The sequence below is a fragment of the Nothobranchius furzeri genome, chromosome 14 (assembly GCF_043380555.1).
Source record: "Nothobranchius furzeri strain GRZ-AD chromosome 14, NfurGRZ-RIMD1, whole genome shotgun sequence".
NCBI classification, from domain to species: Eukaryota; Metazoa; Chordata; class Actinopteri; order Cyprinodontiformes; family Nothobranchiidae; genus Nothobranchius; species Nothobranchius furzeri.
This window is the reverse complement of record NC_091754.1, coordinates 27,053,068-27,070,097: the sequence shown is the minus strand read 5'-3', so window position 1 is coordinate 27,070,097 and position 17,030 is coordinate 27,053,068. Positions and strand designations below refer to the sequence as shown.

Here is a 17,030-nt window from a genome sequence, read left to right as displayed (position 1 = left end):
TCTCAAGGTATTCCCTGGCTAGGTGAGAGACATAGTCCCTCCACCGTGTCCTGGGTCTACCTTTAGGTCTCCTCCCGGTTGGACGTGTCCAGAAAACCTCACCAGGGAGGCATCCAGGAGGCATCCTGACCAGATGCCCGAGCCACCTCAACTGGCTCCTCTCGATGTGGAGGAGCAGCGGGTCTACTCTGAGCCCCTCCCGAATGACCGAGCTTCTCACCCTATCTCTAAGGGAGAGCCCAGACACTCTCAATGAAAACTCATTTCTGCCGCTTGTATCCGTAATCTCGTTCTTTCGGTCACTATCCAAAGCTCATGACCATAGGTGAGGGTAGGAACGTAGATCGACCGGTAACTCAAGAGCTTCGCCTTCTGACTCAGCTCTCTCTTCACCACGACAGACCTGTACAACGCCCGCATCACTGCAGATGCAGCACCAGACCGCCTATCGATCTCACGCTCCAGTTTTCCCTCACTCGTGAACAAGGCCCTGAGATACTTAAACTCCTCCACTTGGGGCAGGACCTCATCGCTGACCCGGAGAAGGCATTCAACCCTTTTCCGAATCAAGACCATGGTCTCAGATTTAGAGGAGCTGATTCTCATCCCAACTGCTTCACACTCGGCTGCGAACCGCTCCAGTGAAAGCTGAAGATCATGTTCTGATGAAGCCAATAGAGCTCCGGGAGTTGACGTCACTTCTCCCGGCATGCAACAGTTCAAATCGAAACGGCACCATATTGGCATGCAGAAGCCGGCAGCTGGACTATTTGTTATTGTCAGAAAACTCAATCAAACGGGAAATATGGTAGATTCCTGTTGTGCCCCAGGATGCAGAACAGACGCGGACGACATAAGGAATGAGTCATCTACAGGATTCCCCAAGATCCGGAGCGCCACAAACGTTGGATCATTGTAATAAAACGCACTAGTGACCGGGCGAAAATGAAACTGTGGGATCCCGAGAGTAAAGGTTTTCGCTTATGCAGCGACTACTTCATATCAGGTACTTAAACCAACGTTTCCTCAACTGTGTGTGGTATTTATTTTAAATGCTTTTATTATGATTCTTAGTGGGCTTCCTAAACTTATTTTGGCGTGGCTTTTTCTGTCTTATTACTCATAGCAGCAAGTAAACATCACGTAAAACGTTGCCTCGTGAGTTCTGCGTGCTGCCGTTTCCGTGTTTTACGATGACAGCAATTAACCGGCTAAGCTGTATTTCATTTTTAAGCAATGGTTGATCAATTGTCAGATCACACATAAAAAGCACTTTGGATTGCTATTATCTGTCTCACCGAGACTACTTACGTGTAAATCTGTTATTTGTCCGTCCATCCATCCATTTTCATCCGCGTATCCGGAGTCGGGTTGCGGGGGCAGTAGCGTGACTTCCCTCTCCCCAGCCGCCGGAGCCAGCTCCTCCGGGTAAATCCCAAGGGGTTCCCCGGTCAGGTCTGGTGTTGTGCCGGTAAGAAGCCCGCTCTGACAGCTTCTGGCGTCAGAGCGGGCAGTAGAGTCGAGAGTCCCAGACCTTCTCCCCAGCTCCTCCGGCAGGGGGAATCCCAAGGGGTTCCCCCGGTCAGGTCCGGTGTTGTGCCGGTAAGAAGTCTGCTCCGACAGCTTCTGGCGTTTTTAAAAAGTATCCCAGGGGCACGGTAAGGGTCGGAGATGTTTAGTCTATTTAATTTCTGACTATATAAAACGATTTCTTCTGTTTTAAAGTGTGAAGTAAACTCCGACGAAGTAAAATCCAAGCGGATCCCGTTCATGTTCATGGTTACATCCGTGTTTGTTTACCTTTTTTGCATGCCAAAATGGCGTCCACTAACTGAGAGTTACGTGGGGTCCGGAGCTCTATAGGACCACATCATCTGCAAAAAGTAGAGACCTGATCCTCAGGCCACCAAAACGGATGCCTTGGCTGTGCCTAGAAATCCTGTCCATAAAGGTAATGAACAGAATCTGTGACAAAGGGCAGCCTTGGTGGAGTCTAACTCTCACTGGGAACGAGCCCGACTTACTGCCGGCAATGCGGACCAAGCTCTGACACCGGTCATACAGGGACCTAACAGCCCGTATCAGAGGGCCTGGTACCCCATACTCCCGGAGTACCCCCCACAGAGCCCCCTGAGGGACGCAGTCAAACGCCTTCTCCAAATCCACAAAACACATGTAGACTGGTTGGGCAAATTCCCATGTACCCTCCAGGATCCCCCTAAGGGTATAAAGCTGGTCCAGTGTTCCATGGCCAGGACAAAAACCACATTGCTCCTCCTGAATCTGAGGTTTTGCTAACCTGCAGGAAATTTCAATGACAAAGTTATCCAAAAAGTAGCTAAAGGTTACCAGAATGTTATTTTTAGGTACTTTTAGAAAGAAAAAAAAAGTCAAGGAGGTCTAAAAAGTTGTTAGTAGTAGCAACAAAGTTTCTAAGTTGGCAATGCTGTTGGGAGGTGCGCACAATTTGCAACTCGGAGTAAACCACGAGGGAGGTGCAAATAAACGGCTTGTTTTGTTTTTAAAATCATTTAAAACTCAGATCGTAATTGTGATTAAAATTCTAATAATTGAGAAGCCCTAGTTGGGACGAGTAGAAAAACTCAAGAACTCTTGATGCGATTCCAAAAGAGGGTGACAGAGTGATGGCGGAAGTATATAGACGCTGGTGGTGATGTGGATTAACCCTAACCCTATATAAACAAGTATTGCTATATGAATATTAGCTAAATATACAGTTTTCTCTGGTTATTACAAGTGTAAGTCAATTAAGGGTAAAAAGAAACAAATACACAGCAACTTAAGTAATTTTGGTCAGTGTTGGAATACATGACCTGTCAACAGTAGAATGAGTGAAGGACCGTTGTCCCTCCAGCATTGAAAAACCATTGAAAAACCAATTGAAAACCAAGTCAGACACTTGGGAAAGCATTAACTGTAAAATGAAACACACATGGTGTTTTTTTTTATTTTTAATAGACTTAAAATGATGGTCAAGCTTGCTCGATTCCTCATTAATTTTCTTTTTTTTATTTCATAGCAAAACTAATGGTCCTAATTATTGCTAGTCATGCTGCCTGTAGAAGGCAGGATGGAAACATCCCGCTGAAGAAGTGAATAAAAGCAGGAACAACACCAGAATATTTAATTAAATGTTGACCAGCAATCAAAAAAATGATAACGAGGAAAAGAAAAGTTGGAGTTGACTCAGGTGACACGTTGCCCTCTTGAGGATTGGAGATTCGGTTTGGAGAATATTTTGTGTGACTCCATAAGTATGTGTATGAAGGGAGGGGGGTAAATTTATTCAAGCTCAAGGGTGTGTATTTATTGGCTTGGTTCAGTGTTGCACAAAGATGGACAGGTCTGGCCTGTCACTGAATGTAATAAGGTTCCTGTGAGTCGTACACAAACACACACACACACACACACACACACACACACACACACTCAAACATGCACAGTGCACACTTCCTACAGTTTGACATTCCCACCATGGTGTTGTCTTGGATCAGCTATACTTTACCCATACCCTATGCATCATGAGGTGTATAGCTGTACAGTAACACTCACAAGTAAAGGAGCGCTGCAGCTTGCAGGGGCTGCAGGGAGATTTAGATGACTGACAGCCATGTGGGAATGTGTCCATATGGAAACATTCCTTACAGTACGGGCTTGTTGAGTGGCTGAGCAGAATTGCTACAAATCCTAATGTCCCAGAAATACATGGTGTTAAAAAAAGGAGAGATTCGGTGTGTGTGAGTGTATGTGGAGTAATGTGCAAGCTGTCAGTGGAGAAAGAGTGAAAGGTGGGGACTGCAGTATTCCTGCAGTGGGAAGCATTGATTTTCTGGTCTTGCATGGGGATGTGGGAAATGTCAGCCTCTAATTGAGTTGATAAAACCGTTTTGAGTCTCAGACGTAAATACCCCCCCCCCCCCCCCCCACCCCCACACACACACACACACACACACAAAAGGCCAATGCATTAAACAACTCTCCCTTCGGGATGTCTGAAAGGAATAAAAGCTCCGCTTATTTCTTTGTGTGTGTGTGTGTGTGTGTGTTTACATGTACATCATTCCATGCACGCGGCGCTGCTTTGCTGCACACATCTGCAAGTCAGCAAGGAGGAAGGCGGGCTAGCAGCCGGCTGAATACAATCTTTTCTTTTGTTGCGACTCCGGAGCGATGCTTGTTAGGATAAACTGCTTTGTTTTGCCAGAGAGGGCAGAAATGAATATTGTGATAGCAATGCAGAGGTCACATCCATTAGAGATGTGGAGGGTGAATAAAGAAAAGGGATGAATGAAGCCTCTGCTGTCCCTGCTGATTAGAAGATTGATATGCAGTGAGGGCAGAGTACTTACCTGCTGCCTTTAGTGGAAATTCACCTCAATGTCAGAGGAGAGAGGATGCTTTGGGGTTCACTGTGTCTCTGGGGATTAGGAAATATCATCAGCATTTGTTCTACTCAACATTATAAATACACTCCACTGAAGAGCCTGTCTGCGCAAATAAAAATATTGCTGATAATCTTCATCAGAAACACAGGCAGCAGTTAATATTCATGCAACCATGATTAAGAAGTGAACACATACTGCATGCCTGTTTGCATCTATAAGACCATGCTTATAATGTTAGGGTGGGGGATACATAGACAGCATTTCACACATTATGCCACACACATGCACATGTTCTCTCGTGTCTTTCACATTCATGTGTGAGAGCACACACACACATGCACGCTTGTGGCAAATCACTGACATAATTAGGCAGACAGCCATTCGTATAGGGAATGCACACTCTTGAAAACACACACACACACACACACACACACATACACATGCACAAAGATACACACTACCTCTCTGGTAATTAACAGTATTAATTACAAGCATAGCTGTCCCTGTGAGGCTCTGTATCACTCACAGACTGCACACAGTAGGGTTCTTATTACTTTATTTCAACACATCACTACTTCCTTGTCTCCCAGTCTGTGGTTACACATGCGGCACACACTCAAATACACACCTGCTGGATAAACAAATGTTTGATAATTACCTGGAGACAAATGTCTGGCCAGTGGTAAAATCCAGTTGCCTGAAACATGACAGATTAGTATGCTGGAAAAGGAACTGGCCAGAATACCCGGATGACTTGGAATCAGATTTTATTTTTGTCACTATGTCCTTGTGCTTTATCTTTTTTTCTTTCGCATCTTAAATGTAGCAGCTGCAGATTAAGCTGGGTTTGATGTTGGTATCTGGCTGCATGAGGTGGTTATTTTCAATGTGACTCCACCCTTAAGCCCCTTTTGAATATCCCAACTCCTCAGCCTACCCCTGAGGTGAGTCCAGCCACTCTGAGGAGGAGGCCCATTTCATCAGCACTTATTTGTGGACCAGGACTGGAATGTAGATCTACTGTTAAAATCACCAGCTTTGCTTCTTGTCTCAATTGCACCAATCCACCCATCAGTCTCTCTCTTCACTAATGAAGGAACTCTGAGATACTTCACCTGGGGTCGTGAGTCCCCAACCCAGAATTGGTTTTCCACGTTTTCTAACCTGTTTAACCCTAACGCCCCCCAAGTGGGGGCCTTTACAGTTTCATGTCTCAAACATCAACCGTCCACATTCTCCAAGCACAACTAAAACCACAATCAAACAGCCCAGATGGGAAACAAGGCCATTTTAAATTGTAATAAATTAAGAAACAATGAAATTTGAACTTTATTTTAGAAGAGCATCTGACCTTCACTGGTGTCTGCTGGGAAAAAAAAACCTTCAACAAATTTAGTTGAAGACCCCTGGAATAAATAAAACAATTCACTACATTTCCTAAATGGAATTTGAACTCACAACCTCCATCCTGCCAGCACTTTCACACAGGGCAGCTCTTCTAAAATAAAGTTCAAGTATTATTTTATCATAATGCATCTTTAACAAAAAATTGCTTTGTTTACAATCTAAACTGTTTTGATTGTAGCTGTAGCTGTGCTCGGGGAATGCAAACAATCACTGACACCTGGGACATGAAACTCCAAAGGCCCCAATTGGGAGGCGCCAGGGCCTAAAGGGCTAATGTTCTGTTCTCATCTACTGAGGTTAAAACTTTCATTGTATTACTTTGCAGACCTGGTTTTATCTGTTCCATTTTGAACCTTTTTGTCCGCCCCTCTGTACTTATAGAATGCATTTTTGCTTTCTTTTTGCTAAACCAGTTTGACAATTCTTCTTCTGACTGGCTTATGATCTTAGCCTTTGGATTTCCTGCTTTGCTTGGCAGCACTTTGACTATCAAGTCGATGTTTCCTGTCTAGTTTGAGCCCTGCACTTAATTTCTCAATCATATGGGTGTTTTGTAAATAGGACGTGTTATGTTCTCTGGTCATCATTATATCAGGGTAGAAGGGTGCAAATGTGTTAACTGCACCCAAGTTCATTGCTGGTTGCTGAAAGGCTGAACGTTTTTCCAGTTGCAGCTTGAATTCTTCAAATCACCAAAGCTCTGTCACTGTGCACCACAAACACTTAAACAAAACGAATACCCTTTTAATAAATGTCCTCATTGTCTCTTTTTCTAGTGGATGGTTGCACGGACTGGTCAGTGGACTACCTGAAGTACCGGGTGCTTCAGGGAGAGCCGGTGCGGCTGAAGTGTGCTCTGTTCTACGGGTACATCCGGGCCAACTACAGCCAGGCGCAAGGTGTGGGCCTCAGCCTCATGTGGTATCGCAGCTCTGGTCTCGGGCACAGTGACTTTGAAGAGCCCATCTCTTTTGATGGAGTGCGTATGAGCAAAGAGGAAGACGCCATCTGGTTTAGACCTGCTGACCTACAAGACGTGGGACTCTACTCCTGTGTCCTACGGTAGGTTTAAAGAGAGAAACAGAAAATAGTGCAGAGAATGTTTAAATTTGTGTCATTTGGAAATGTTCACACCTGTTTGAGTGGCTTTGAGCAGCAAGTTTGATAACTGAAGTTTCAGGCACCTTTCTCTGTGTGAGCTGAAGTCTGTTTGAAGAAGCAGGCTTTTATTTAGAGAAGAAATCAGGCTTGAGAATTATCCAAATCAGAAAGATTGCATTAATATCACTCAAATGCCTATTTGATTAGGAAAAATTGCCTCACTTCATTTTCTCAATAGGCCTTAAAGAATGATGAGAACGCTCAATAGGCCAGGTCGAGTCAGCCGCAGAACAGAACTAGATGATTTTTGGATGCTTTGAACTCAATATCAGCTTAATTGATGCACGCGGCGAAGGCTATCAAACCTTTTTAAAATAATCCCAACTTGCTATTTCTGCTTTCTGATGTGTGGATTAAAAAGTCAATGCAGAGTCTGCTGGTCGCCTCAAAAGAAAACCAAAACCTGTCAGACAACTGTGGATTTCCATCTGGATGAAGTCATTTTAAGAGTTCTAATGCAGAAAATGTTCAAGTTAAAGCTTGTAAATAAACTAACTTGTCTTGTAAAAAAAATAAGAGATAAAAAGATATTTTTTGATGTATTATGTGTGTAGGAACGAGTTGAGAAAACTGACTCAAACAGATAATTAAACTTAAACTAAATAAAGTGTGTACACGCTTAGTTGGGTGGTATTTCTGACACCAACTTATTAACATTAAAGTCAATGATATCCTTTAATAAACAGCTGGGTGCAAAGCTTTACGCCTGTCAAATGAATGAAACCCTTTGTAAAGTGTGTTTGTTTGCAATAACGCGCTAGTCCCTAACATATTTCATTATGAAACTAAAATATTACACAAACACTTTAGTCCTCTAAATTATTATAACAGTTTCATTTTCAAAAACTCTGAGCAAGTATTTTAATTATCCTGAAATTCAGTTTTCCCAGGTGTGTGTTTCTCCATCTGCCGTTGTTGACTTGGGGGGATTTCCTGTTATTTCCCTCTAACTTAAAATAATTGATTACTCTGTTAGGAAAAAGCTTAGAGTTTTACCTTGCAGCAGGTGAAATGAGAAGACTTCCACAGACTTTGATTTGATTTTGTTTGATAAAATCCATTTAAAACACAATCTGATTTGCATCTGATGATTGTTTTAGCAGAAATATTAATTAATTTCGATCAGACTTAAACGCTGGATGCACTGGAACCCTAGCCTAGTGAACTAGACCAAATTCTTGCTTTGCAAAGTTTGGTCTAGGCATGCTCCATTGGAACCTCAGCAGCTCCTACCAGGACTCTGGCTAGCCAATCACAACTCTCTAGAGGGGTTTCAAACACATAAAGAGCTGTGATTGGTCCATAATGGTGGGCCAATCATAGTGCTCTATCTGCTTAGTGAACAAATCACAGAGCTTTAGCCGCGTTGTGGTACAATCAGGGCACTCTATATGCCTGGTGGGTGGGATGATGCAACAGAGTGAAACAAGAGTATGTCACATTCATTGTCCAGTAGCATGCGGAGATCATTTGAAAGACAACGGTAGAACCCGCCCCACAACCGAGAGCCGTCAATGGAGCATGGCCAGACTAAATAATACATTTATTTAGTCTGGCTTGCCAGGCTACTGGAACCCTGTTGTGATGTGAAGATTTAAGTTACACGAGCCGTTGTGAAACTTAGTCTTTTTGAATATAAATATGTTTTAAACAAAGTCAGGCCATTCAAGAAGTTAAAAAATGGTAAGATAAAATTCATTTACAGCTTAAACACACCAAAACAAGGCTAAACAACTGGTAAACAACAGTTGTGTCATCTTCTAATTGCAAAGTTACTCTAAGAAATTTCATCAAATTAATTTCCTTTTTCACACATATTGATGGAAGTTATGATAAATACTTCAAGTAAAGTTTGTATGTTGGCAAATACTAAAAGGACTTTAAAAACGAAATGGTGATTTTATTTATGAAAGTGCAAAAGCACCATTCAATCAAAAATAGGAATAAAATAGTCTCAAAAGGATTCAAACGGTCTCATCCCATTTTACCATACATGGGATTTTAGGCCTAACACATGAATTACTGCTCTGTTTCATTGAATTCCCAAGTATAGTAATATCTTTTGAAAACACATTAGTTCCAGAAACGTGTACAATCAAAGCCAAGATTGTTGAAAACCTTCTGTGACAGTGCACGGTCGCCCGGCAGCACTTTGTATTTTAACTCCAGTCATTTCTTGTTTTACACCTAAACAGATCCAAGCCACAAAAAAACATTGATTTGTCATTTAGTTTTACCATTTTGTCTCTGATAGCTCGTCTTTGTCTTTTACCCTGACCTTTCACTACACACCGACTGGACACACATGCAGAGTGTTGCTCTGTGTGCCTGAGGGGAAATCCCCACCTCTGTACTCGAGGTGATGCACGATACTAGCTCAACCAGCACACCTTAAAGTGTTAACAAACCTCTTTATAAAGTGCACAAGCTCAAGTGAAGCAAATTAGTTTGGCGAGATTACACTTAGTTCTTGAAACTTTAGTTTGGTTGCACCAAGAAAGATGTAGACAGGAGACTGATTCACTGGTTCACTGATAAACCAGTTTTACTTATTATGTTTCAAAATGATCGGTCGCTCTCAGTATAAAGTGCCGGCTGAACGTGAAAATGCATTAGCTTCTGATAGAAAATCGATGGGAAAACACTTGGTTCGGATAATCCTGACAGATCTGTCACACTGTCACTTAACACTCATGGGCTCACCCATCATTACTCATGACAGGGAGGGCTGTTGTTGGTTTAGCTTCAAGGAAACAGCAGAAAATGTCTCAGCTAGTAGAAGCTAACTGTTAGTATTAGCAACTCCACCAGCTTGTGTTTTATTTGGAGATAAAACATCTATGTTGCAAAGCTAATTGTTTGCTTTAGCCAATCAGAGGTGAGATTTCCAAACATCAGAAAATAAGAGTCCAAATGCTGCTGTGTTCTGCCAATATCTCCTTTGGCTTATTTTCTACGTCCTGAAACAGGCGCACTGGAGCTTTTTTCCTCCAAGAACGACTTACAAGGCATTCATTCCTACTACAGTCGATTTCAAATGCATTCAGATAGATAAAAAATGAGCTTTAAAAACTTAATGCTGAACTAATTTAATCATAAAGCTGTAAGACGATTGGTGTTGAGAATTTTTGCAGGAGTTGCATCTATGTGAAAAAGTGAAAACAATTAGAAGGGCGAACTTAATTCTTCATTCATTTGTGATTATATTTTGCGACTTGTAGAAGCTGAATATAAAAATCATTTCTACTGCAAAACATCACACCTGCACACGCTCTCCTTAAAGAGACTACAAGGAGTTTGAAATTTTCATGCTCATGATTGCCCCCTCAGGCCTAACGTGTAACTGCAGCTTCAATAGTAAGCTCTTGCATGAGGCGTGCATGCTGTACGTGCACACTCCTGAACAAAACAGCCGAGTCAGTCCAATACCAGTGCAATTTACAGGTTTAGACTGTTCCACACAATTCTAATAAATTAGATGCTAGACAAGCAGCCTAAAAAATGTCCCTACTGTGATATACGGAAAGCCCCTGGCTTGCCTTGAAAGCATCAACCCTTTTCCTCCTATTATTATTTTATTTGTTAAAGTTATTAATTAGTATGATTAAAATGGCCCAAATTGCTTTGATGTGTAAACTAAATTCTAAAAGTATAAAGTGATTTTAGGGCAGATTTGTTCTGTCCAAACCATTCTATTATAGGACAGAGCTCTGACCTCGTGCTCTCCTTGTTCTCACAGACTGTCACATTTGTGCATCTACCGGCATTTTCTTAAACAGCGGCTTTCCCCCCTCTCCACTTCTTCGCTGAGTTTTCTCTCCATCTAGATCATGACAATGGCGCACGCAGGTGCACCGAGCAACTGGGAGCAGGTGTTTCATGATACATCCATCCCCGTTTCGTTGAAGGAAATTCTGATTAGCCGCAGAGCTGCGTGTGATCACGGGACAGTAAGTCAAACTCCCACTAACTTTAATTGCTAAATGCAGGAAGAGCCAAAGTGCCTGATGGCTGAAGAGCCAGAGTCTGCAGGTTGATGCCTGCAACGTCTCCAGTAAAAGCGTGACTCTGCAGCGGTGTGAATCTGCAGCAGCAGCAGGCATAAATCTGTGGTCTCCAGCTCTGCAGGTGTAGCTTTATTGTCGGCCCAGACGAGAAAGGGTTGTTATGTCCTTGTGCACATGCACAGATTATCATTCTCTTTCGTTGCTCCTGGAAGAACGATCTGCAGGGAATATCTACAAGAAAGTTCTACAGAAAGTAGCAAAGGGTCCTCAGAAATGTTGCAAGGTTTGTTACTAGGTGTGAAGAACAGCGACAAAGTCGCTGAGGTGGCAACGCTGCCTCTCGCTCTGCCGCTAAGCTACATGCATGACGTCATCACACATTATGCTGTGTCTGGAAGGCACTGGGGATGCAGGCTTGTTCGACCTGAACATACTTTATTCTGAGATTTTACAGGAATACAGAGGCAATCACAGTAAACAGGCCAGGGGTCATTCCGCAGGACCTGGTGCCTCATTTATCAAGCTAGCTTACGCACAAAACAGGGTAGGAAAACTGGGTAAGCAACTTTCCACGCAAACCTTGGGGTAGCGGAAAAATGTACGCAACTTTAAGTTGACTAAGGACCTGGCTTACGCACATTTTGGACATGGAGAGCACCTGCAGTGCTGCCGCTGAGAAGGATGCAATTATGAATTCAAGCAGCATTATCACTTGTACCTACCGCTTCATGCGCACACAGACCAAGCGACCATTTACGGCAGAAGGTGGGTGTATTGAGGGTGGGATGTGATCCAAAAACACCTGAGAACCTTTCTAGGTAGTTTCTGATTTATAAAGCAGAGATTGCGTGTAGTTGTGCAAACTCCATGTTTTATAGGTCACAAACCTACTTGGCGTAAGTAGTTTTTTTTTTTTTTTTTTTTGCTGAGCTTGAGTACGGTTTTATAAATGAGACCCTTGGGCATTGCAGGAGAATGTATGGTTTTAAAATGTCCTTAAAGTACCTTTAAGCTTTATCTCAGCCTGATACGACTCCAACCTGACCTGTCATTCTAAATTGTGTTGCTCCTGTTTCTTTGCCTGAGCTAGCCGAACTATTTAACACTAAGAAGACCTGCATGCCCCCTCAACATCTTACTCTCTTCTTTGTTCAAAAATACTTTTCAGTCCATCTGTCCCAGTGTGTTCTCTATAGTTAATGATTCCCTGGTTTCTCGTCAGGTTCCTGCTTACTTTAATCACACTGTAATACACCCGTTTCTTAAAAAAATACAATCTTGACCATCTCTTCATAGCAGCTTTAGACTCACATTTAAACTACAGTTCATCTCCAATGTCTTGGACCTGCCTGCAGCCTTTGACACTGTTGACCATCACCTGCTAATGGATAGGCAGGCAGACTGGGTAGGCCAATCAAGAACTGCTCTGGAGTGGTTCTCCTTTTTTTTCTGTCAGAGCGCTCCTTCTTTGTGGCCGTCTCCAAGTTTTGGTCCTTCTCCACCTCCCTCACCCATGGTGTACCTCAAGGCTCTGTGTTGGCGCTTATAATTTTCTTCCTTTATCTGCTCCCTCTCCAGCACTTGCTGAGCTCTTTTTAAGGATTGTCCTACAACTTTGATGTAGATGACATCCAACTGTACATCTCCTTTAAGCCCCATGAGATGTCTAAGCTGCAGCTGCTACACACCTGCTTGGACTCCTTTAAAACATGGCTGGGAGCTTTCTACAGCTGAATGAAGATAAGACTGAGATCCTCATCTGCGCCCCAGACAAGCTGGTTCCCAAAGTCAGAGACTCTCTTGGTCAGTTTGCTCCCTCACAGCAAACCCTCTGTCAGGAATCTTGGTGTGACCTTTGACCCAGCTCTCACCCTGGATTCTCATGTCAGTTCTCTTGTTTGCTCTTCCTTCTTCCATCTCAGGAACATTGCTAAGCTGAGTCCTTTTCGGTCCCGCTCTGAACTTGAGACTGTTCTCCACACCTTCATCTGCTGCACCTAAAGGATCTTCCGGCATAATTTAACTCTGCAGTCAGAGACACGAGAGTGTCTTATTTCTCCAGCCTGGTGTCCGAGAGCAAAGGGAACCCCAAGGTGCTGTTTAACACCAGCAGCAGCATTGTCTCTCCTGCCACTCATACAGCCTCCATCCACTCTGATGCTGACTGTGAGAACTTTCGGTCTTTCTTTGTGGACAAAGTCAATAAGGTTAGAGCTAACATCTCTCCTTCAGCCTTATCGCTGCCTCTCCCGACTCCAACCAGGCCCATCATCCTAGATACCTTTGCTCCTGTTTCTTTGCCTGAGTTAACCAAACTAGTTAACTCTATGAAGACCTCTGCATGCCCCCTCGACATCTTACCCTCATCTTTGTTTAAATGTGCTTTTCAGTCCATTGGTCCCAGCATGCTCTCTATCATTAATGCTTCTCTGGTTTCTGGTCAGGTCCCTGCTTACTTTAAGAACGCTGTAATCCACCCGCTTCTTAAAAAAACAAGTCTTGACCCCTCTCTCCATAGCAGCTTCAGACCCATCTCTAAACTTCCGTTCATCTCCAAGATCTTGGAAAAGGTTGTGGCTAAACAACTCACAGCTGCTCTTGATGAACATAACATCTATGATAGATTCCAGTCAGGTTTTTGTAGAGCTCATTCTACTGAAACAGCTCTTCTTAGGGTCTCTAATGACCTTCTGACTCACAGTGATGCAGGGGACTGTTCTGTTCTGGTCCTGCTGGACCTGACTGCAGCCTTTGACACTGTTGACCATCATCTGCTACTGGAGAGGCTGAGAGACTGGGTAGGCCTATCAGGAACTGATCTGGGGTGGTTCTCCTCTTATCTTTCCGAGCGCTCATTTTCTGTGGCCGTCTCCAAGTTTAGGTCCTCCACCACCTCCCTTACCCATGGTGTCCCACAAGGTTCTGTGCTGGGGCCTCTGCTCTTCCTCTATCTGCTTCCTCTTCAGCACATCCTGAGCTCCTTTAAAGGAATCTCCTACCATCTTTATGCAGATGACATCCAACTCTACATCTCATTTAAGCCCCATGAGATGTCTAAGCTGCAGCTGTTACACACCTGCTTAGACTCTATCAAAACCTGGATGGCTGGGAGCTTTCTTCAGCTGAATGAAGATAAGACTGAGATCCTCATCTGTGCCCCAGACAAGCTGGTTCCCAAAGTCAGAGACTCTCTTGGTCAGCTTGCTACTCACACCAAACTTTCTGTCAGGAATCTTGGTGTGACCTTTGACCCAGCTCTCCCCCTGGATTCTCATGTCAATTCTCTTGTTTGCTCTTCCTTCTTCCATCTCAGGAACATTGCTAAGCTGAGTCCCATTCTGTCCCGCTCTGAACTTGAGACAGTTCTCCACACCTTCATCTCCTCACGCTTAGACTACTATAACTCTCTTTTCACGTGTCTGAGCAGAACCTCCCTGAACCGTCTACAGGTGGTTCAGAATGCCTGTGCTCGGCTTCTGACCAAGTCCTCCAAACACACCCACATCACCCCGCTTCTCCTCCAGCTTCACTGGCTGCCAGTCAACTTCAGAGTTCATTTCAAGGTCCTGGTTCTGGTCTATAGGGCCTTACATGGACAAGCACCATCTTACATTGGTGATCTTTAGTCCCTACACCCCCAGCAGGTCCCTGAGGTCCAGTGATCAAAGCCTACTGGTTGTGCAGCGCACCAGGCTAAAGACCAAAGGTGACAGATCATTTGCTGCTGTGGCTCCCAGACTCTGGAACTCTCTCCCCCTGAGCCTGAGATCAGTGGACTCAGTGGACTCCTTTAAAAAGCAGCTGAAGACTCACTTGTTCAAGCCGGCTTTTGTATGACCTTCTTCACCACTCTCTCTTTATTCTGCTCCCCCCACCTATTCCACCTTCCTCAGGATCCACTGATTTCCCTCTTTCCTGTTCACTCTCTCTCTTTCTTAACATTTTTAATCACAATTGCCTATTTTTGCTCATTTTAATATATTTTTAAACATTTTCTAAATGCTTTTTTATATTTTTACATTTTTTGTTTTTGTGAAGCGCCACGTGATTTTTATCTTGAGAGGCGCTATAGAAATGATATTTTCTTCTTCTTCATCTCCTCACGCTTAGACTGTAACTGTTTTTTCACGTGTCTGAGCAGAACCTCCCTGAACCGTCTACAGGTGGTTCAGAATGCCTGTGCTCAACTTCTGACCAAGTCCTCCAAACACACCCACATCACCCCACTTCTCTTCCAGCTTCACTGGCTGCTAGTCAGCTTCAGGGTTCATTTCAAGATCCTGGTTCTGGTCTATAGGGCCTTACATGAACAAGCACCATCTTACATTGGTGATCTTCTCAGTCCCTACACCCCCAGCAGGTCCCTGAGGTCCAGTGATCAAAGCCTACTGGTTGTGCAGCACCAGGCTAAAGACCAAAGGTGACAGATCATCTGCTGCTGTGGCCCCCAGACTCTGGAACTCTCTCCCCCTGAGCCTGAGATCAGTGGACTCAGTGGTCTCCTTTAAAAAGCAGCTGATAACTCACCTGATCAGGCTGGTTTTGGTGTGACCCTCTGCTGATTCTACCTGACTACTTTCTCATCATGCTGCTGTTGCCACCAATTCTGTCTTTTCGAGGTTCTTTATTACCTGTTCTTATTCATTTTTTGTATTCCTTCTGATTTTTTTTTATTAAAAATGTACATTTTCCCCATTTCTATTGCTATTTTTTTTAAATAATTTCTTCTTCTTCCTCAAATGTCTTCAGTACCTATGTTGGAGTTATTGTAAGTCAGCGAAAACTGTTATACAATTATAAGTCACTAAATGAGATTAATGGAGGTCTTAACTTGTTCCTTCGCGGTTCTGTTTACTGCTGCTGACTCTTATGTGACAGTAAACTAACTGTAGGAAAACTCGTAGGTTTAATTTGGACAACAGGTAAAAACATGCTTCAGAAGCCTTCATCAGGAACGGTTATCTCTTGATGATGCAGTCAACGCTGGAACAAAAGAAACTTTAAACACCAAGCCATTTTCATTTGAAATCTGTCACTATCCCAGGATCTCTCGTGTTATGTGGGTAAAAGCAACATTTCTGAGCTGAACACTGATTAATTAAAAAACTCTGATTTCCTGAATTGTCCCTGCTGCTCTACGTGTGCATTTGGTTTATCTTTGTCCTCCTCTGTATAAAAGTCTAATTGTAAGTTTTATGTAAAGGTGACTTCATTTACATGCTAATCTCCACATGCTCATCATGAATCACTTTTATTCCTCTGCACTTTTTCTGCATATCATCACACATTAGGTCTGTAACACTTCCTCAGATTCATCAATCCTTCTTCCTCCTTCAATCAGTCACCACTGCAATCCCTCTTTTTCTTCACCTGATAGATTATTTTATAATAATTCCACTAATGAGTCCGTGTTCTGCAGTGGGTGAAAGCAAGCATAATTCCTTCCTGTGATTAAGTTATTCCACACGTTGGATAATAGCGTGTGGAGAACTACAGCCACCGTGAACCGGCTAGAAAATATCCAAAGCAGCAACCCTCAAATAGAATGTGACAGATGTGAAAGACACCAGAGGACCTCCCAGCTGCCTGTCAATCAAGCTCCACAACGGACACCTTCCCATAATGCAACGGGGAGCCTGCAGTGAAAATTTAAGCTGGAGACATGTTTCTCCATCAGTGCCCTTGGGGAATAGCATTTGTGATCACCTCCACAGTATGGCATTATTTATTTGTGTTTACATCTACTGGTGACAAATTATGAGAGTCTGCTTCTAGTGAGGATTCACAGGCATGGCTACTCTCCTTTGAGAAAAGGGTTAATGCAAAATCAATTAATGCAAAGTGAATTCTGTAAAATCATCTTAAACCTATAATTATAGTTTGCTGTCCTCATGGGAGTGGTCTGAGCCACCTTTGGTGTACAAGCTTTGATATAACATAAAAAAAATTTACCTTACAGATTCAGACCAGTTCAGATCAACTTCATATATTTGATTAAAACATTATTTGCACATTTTTTGCACATAAATTAGTTTATGTTTATTAAAAA

General features: G+C 43.2%; 1 protein-coding gene across 4 annotated transcripts in view; it reads left to right on the top strand.

Moving 5' to 3' along the window:
- Window positions 1-17,030, top strand: part of il1rapl1a (interleukin 1 receptor accessory protein-like 1a) — a 288,242-nt gene that overhangs the window by 113,106 nt on the left and 158,106 nt on the right. For all 4 annotated transcript variants that reach the window (XM_015966101.3, XM_015966099.3, XM_015966100.3 and 1 more), the window contains exon 3: window positions 6,590-6,875. In XM_015966101.3, the coding sequence (XP_015821587.1) occupies window positions 6,590-6,875 (286 nt within the window). The remainder of the gene's footprint in view (window positions 1-6,589; window positions 6,876-17,030) is intronic.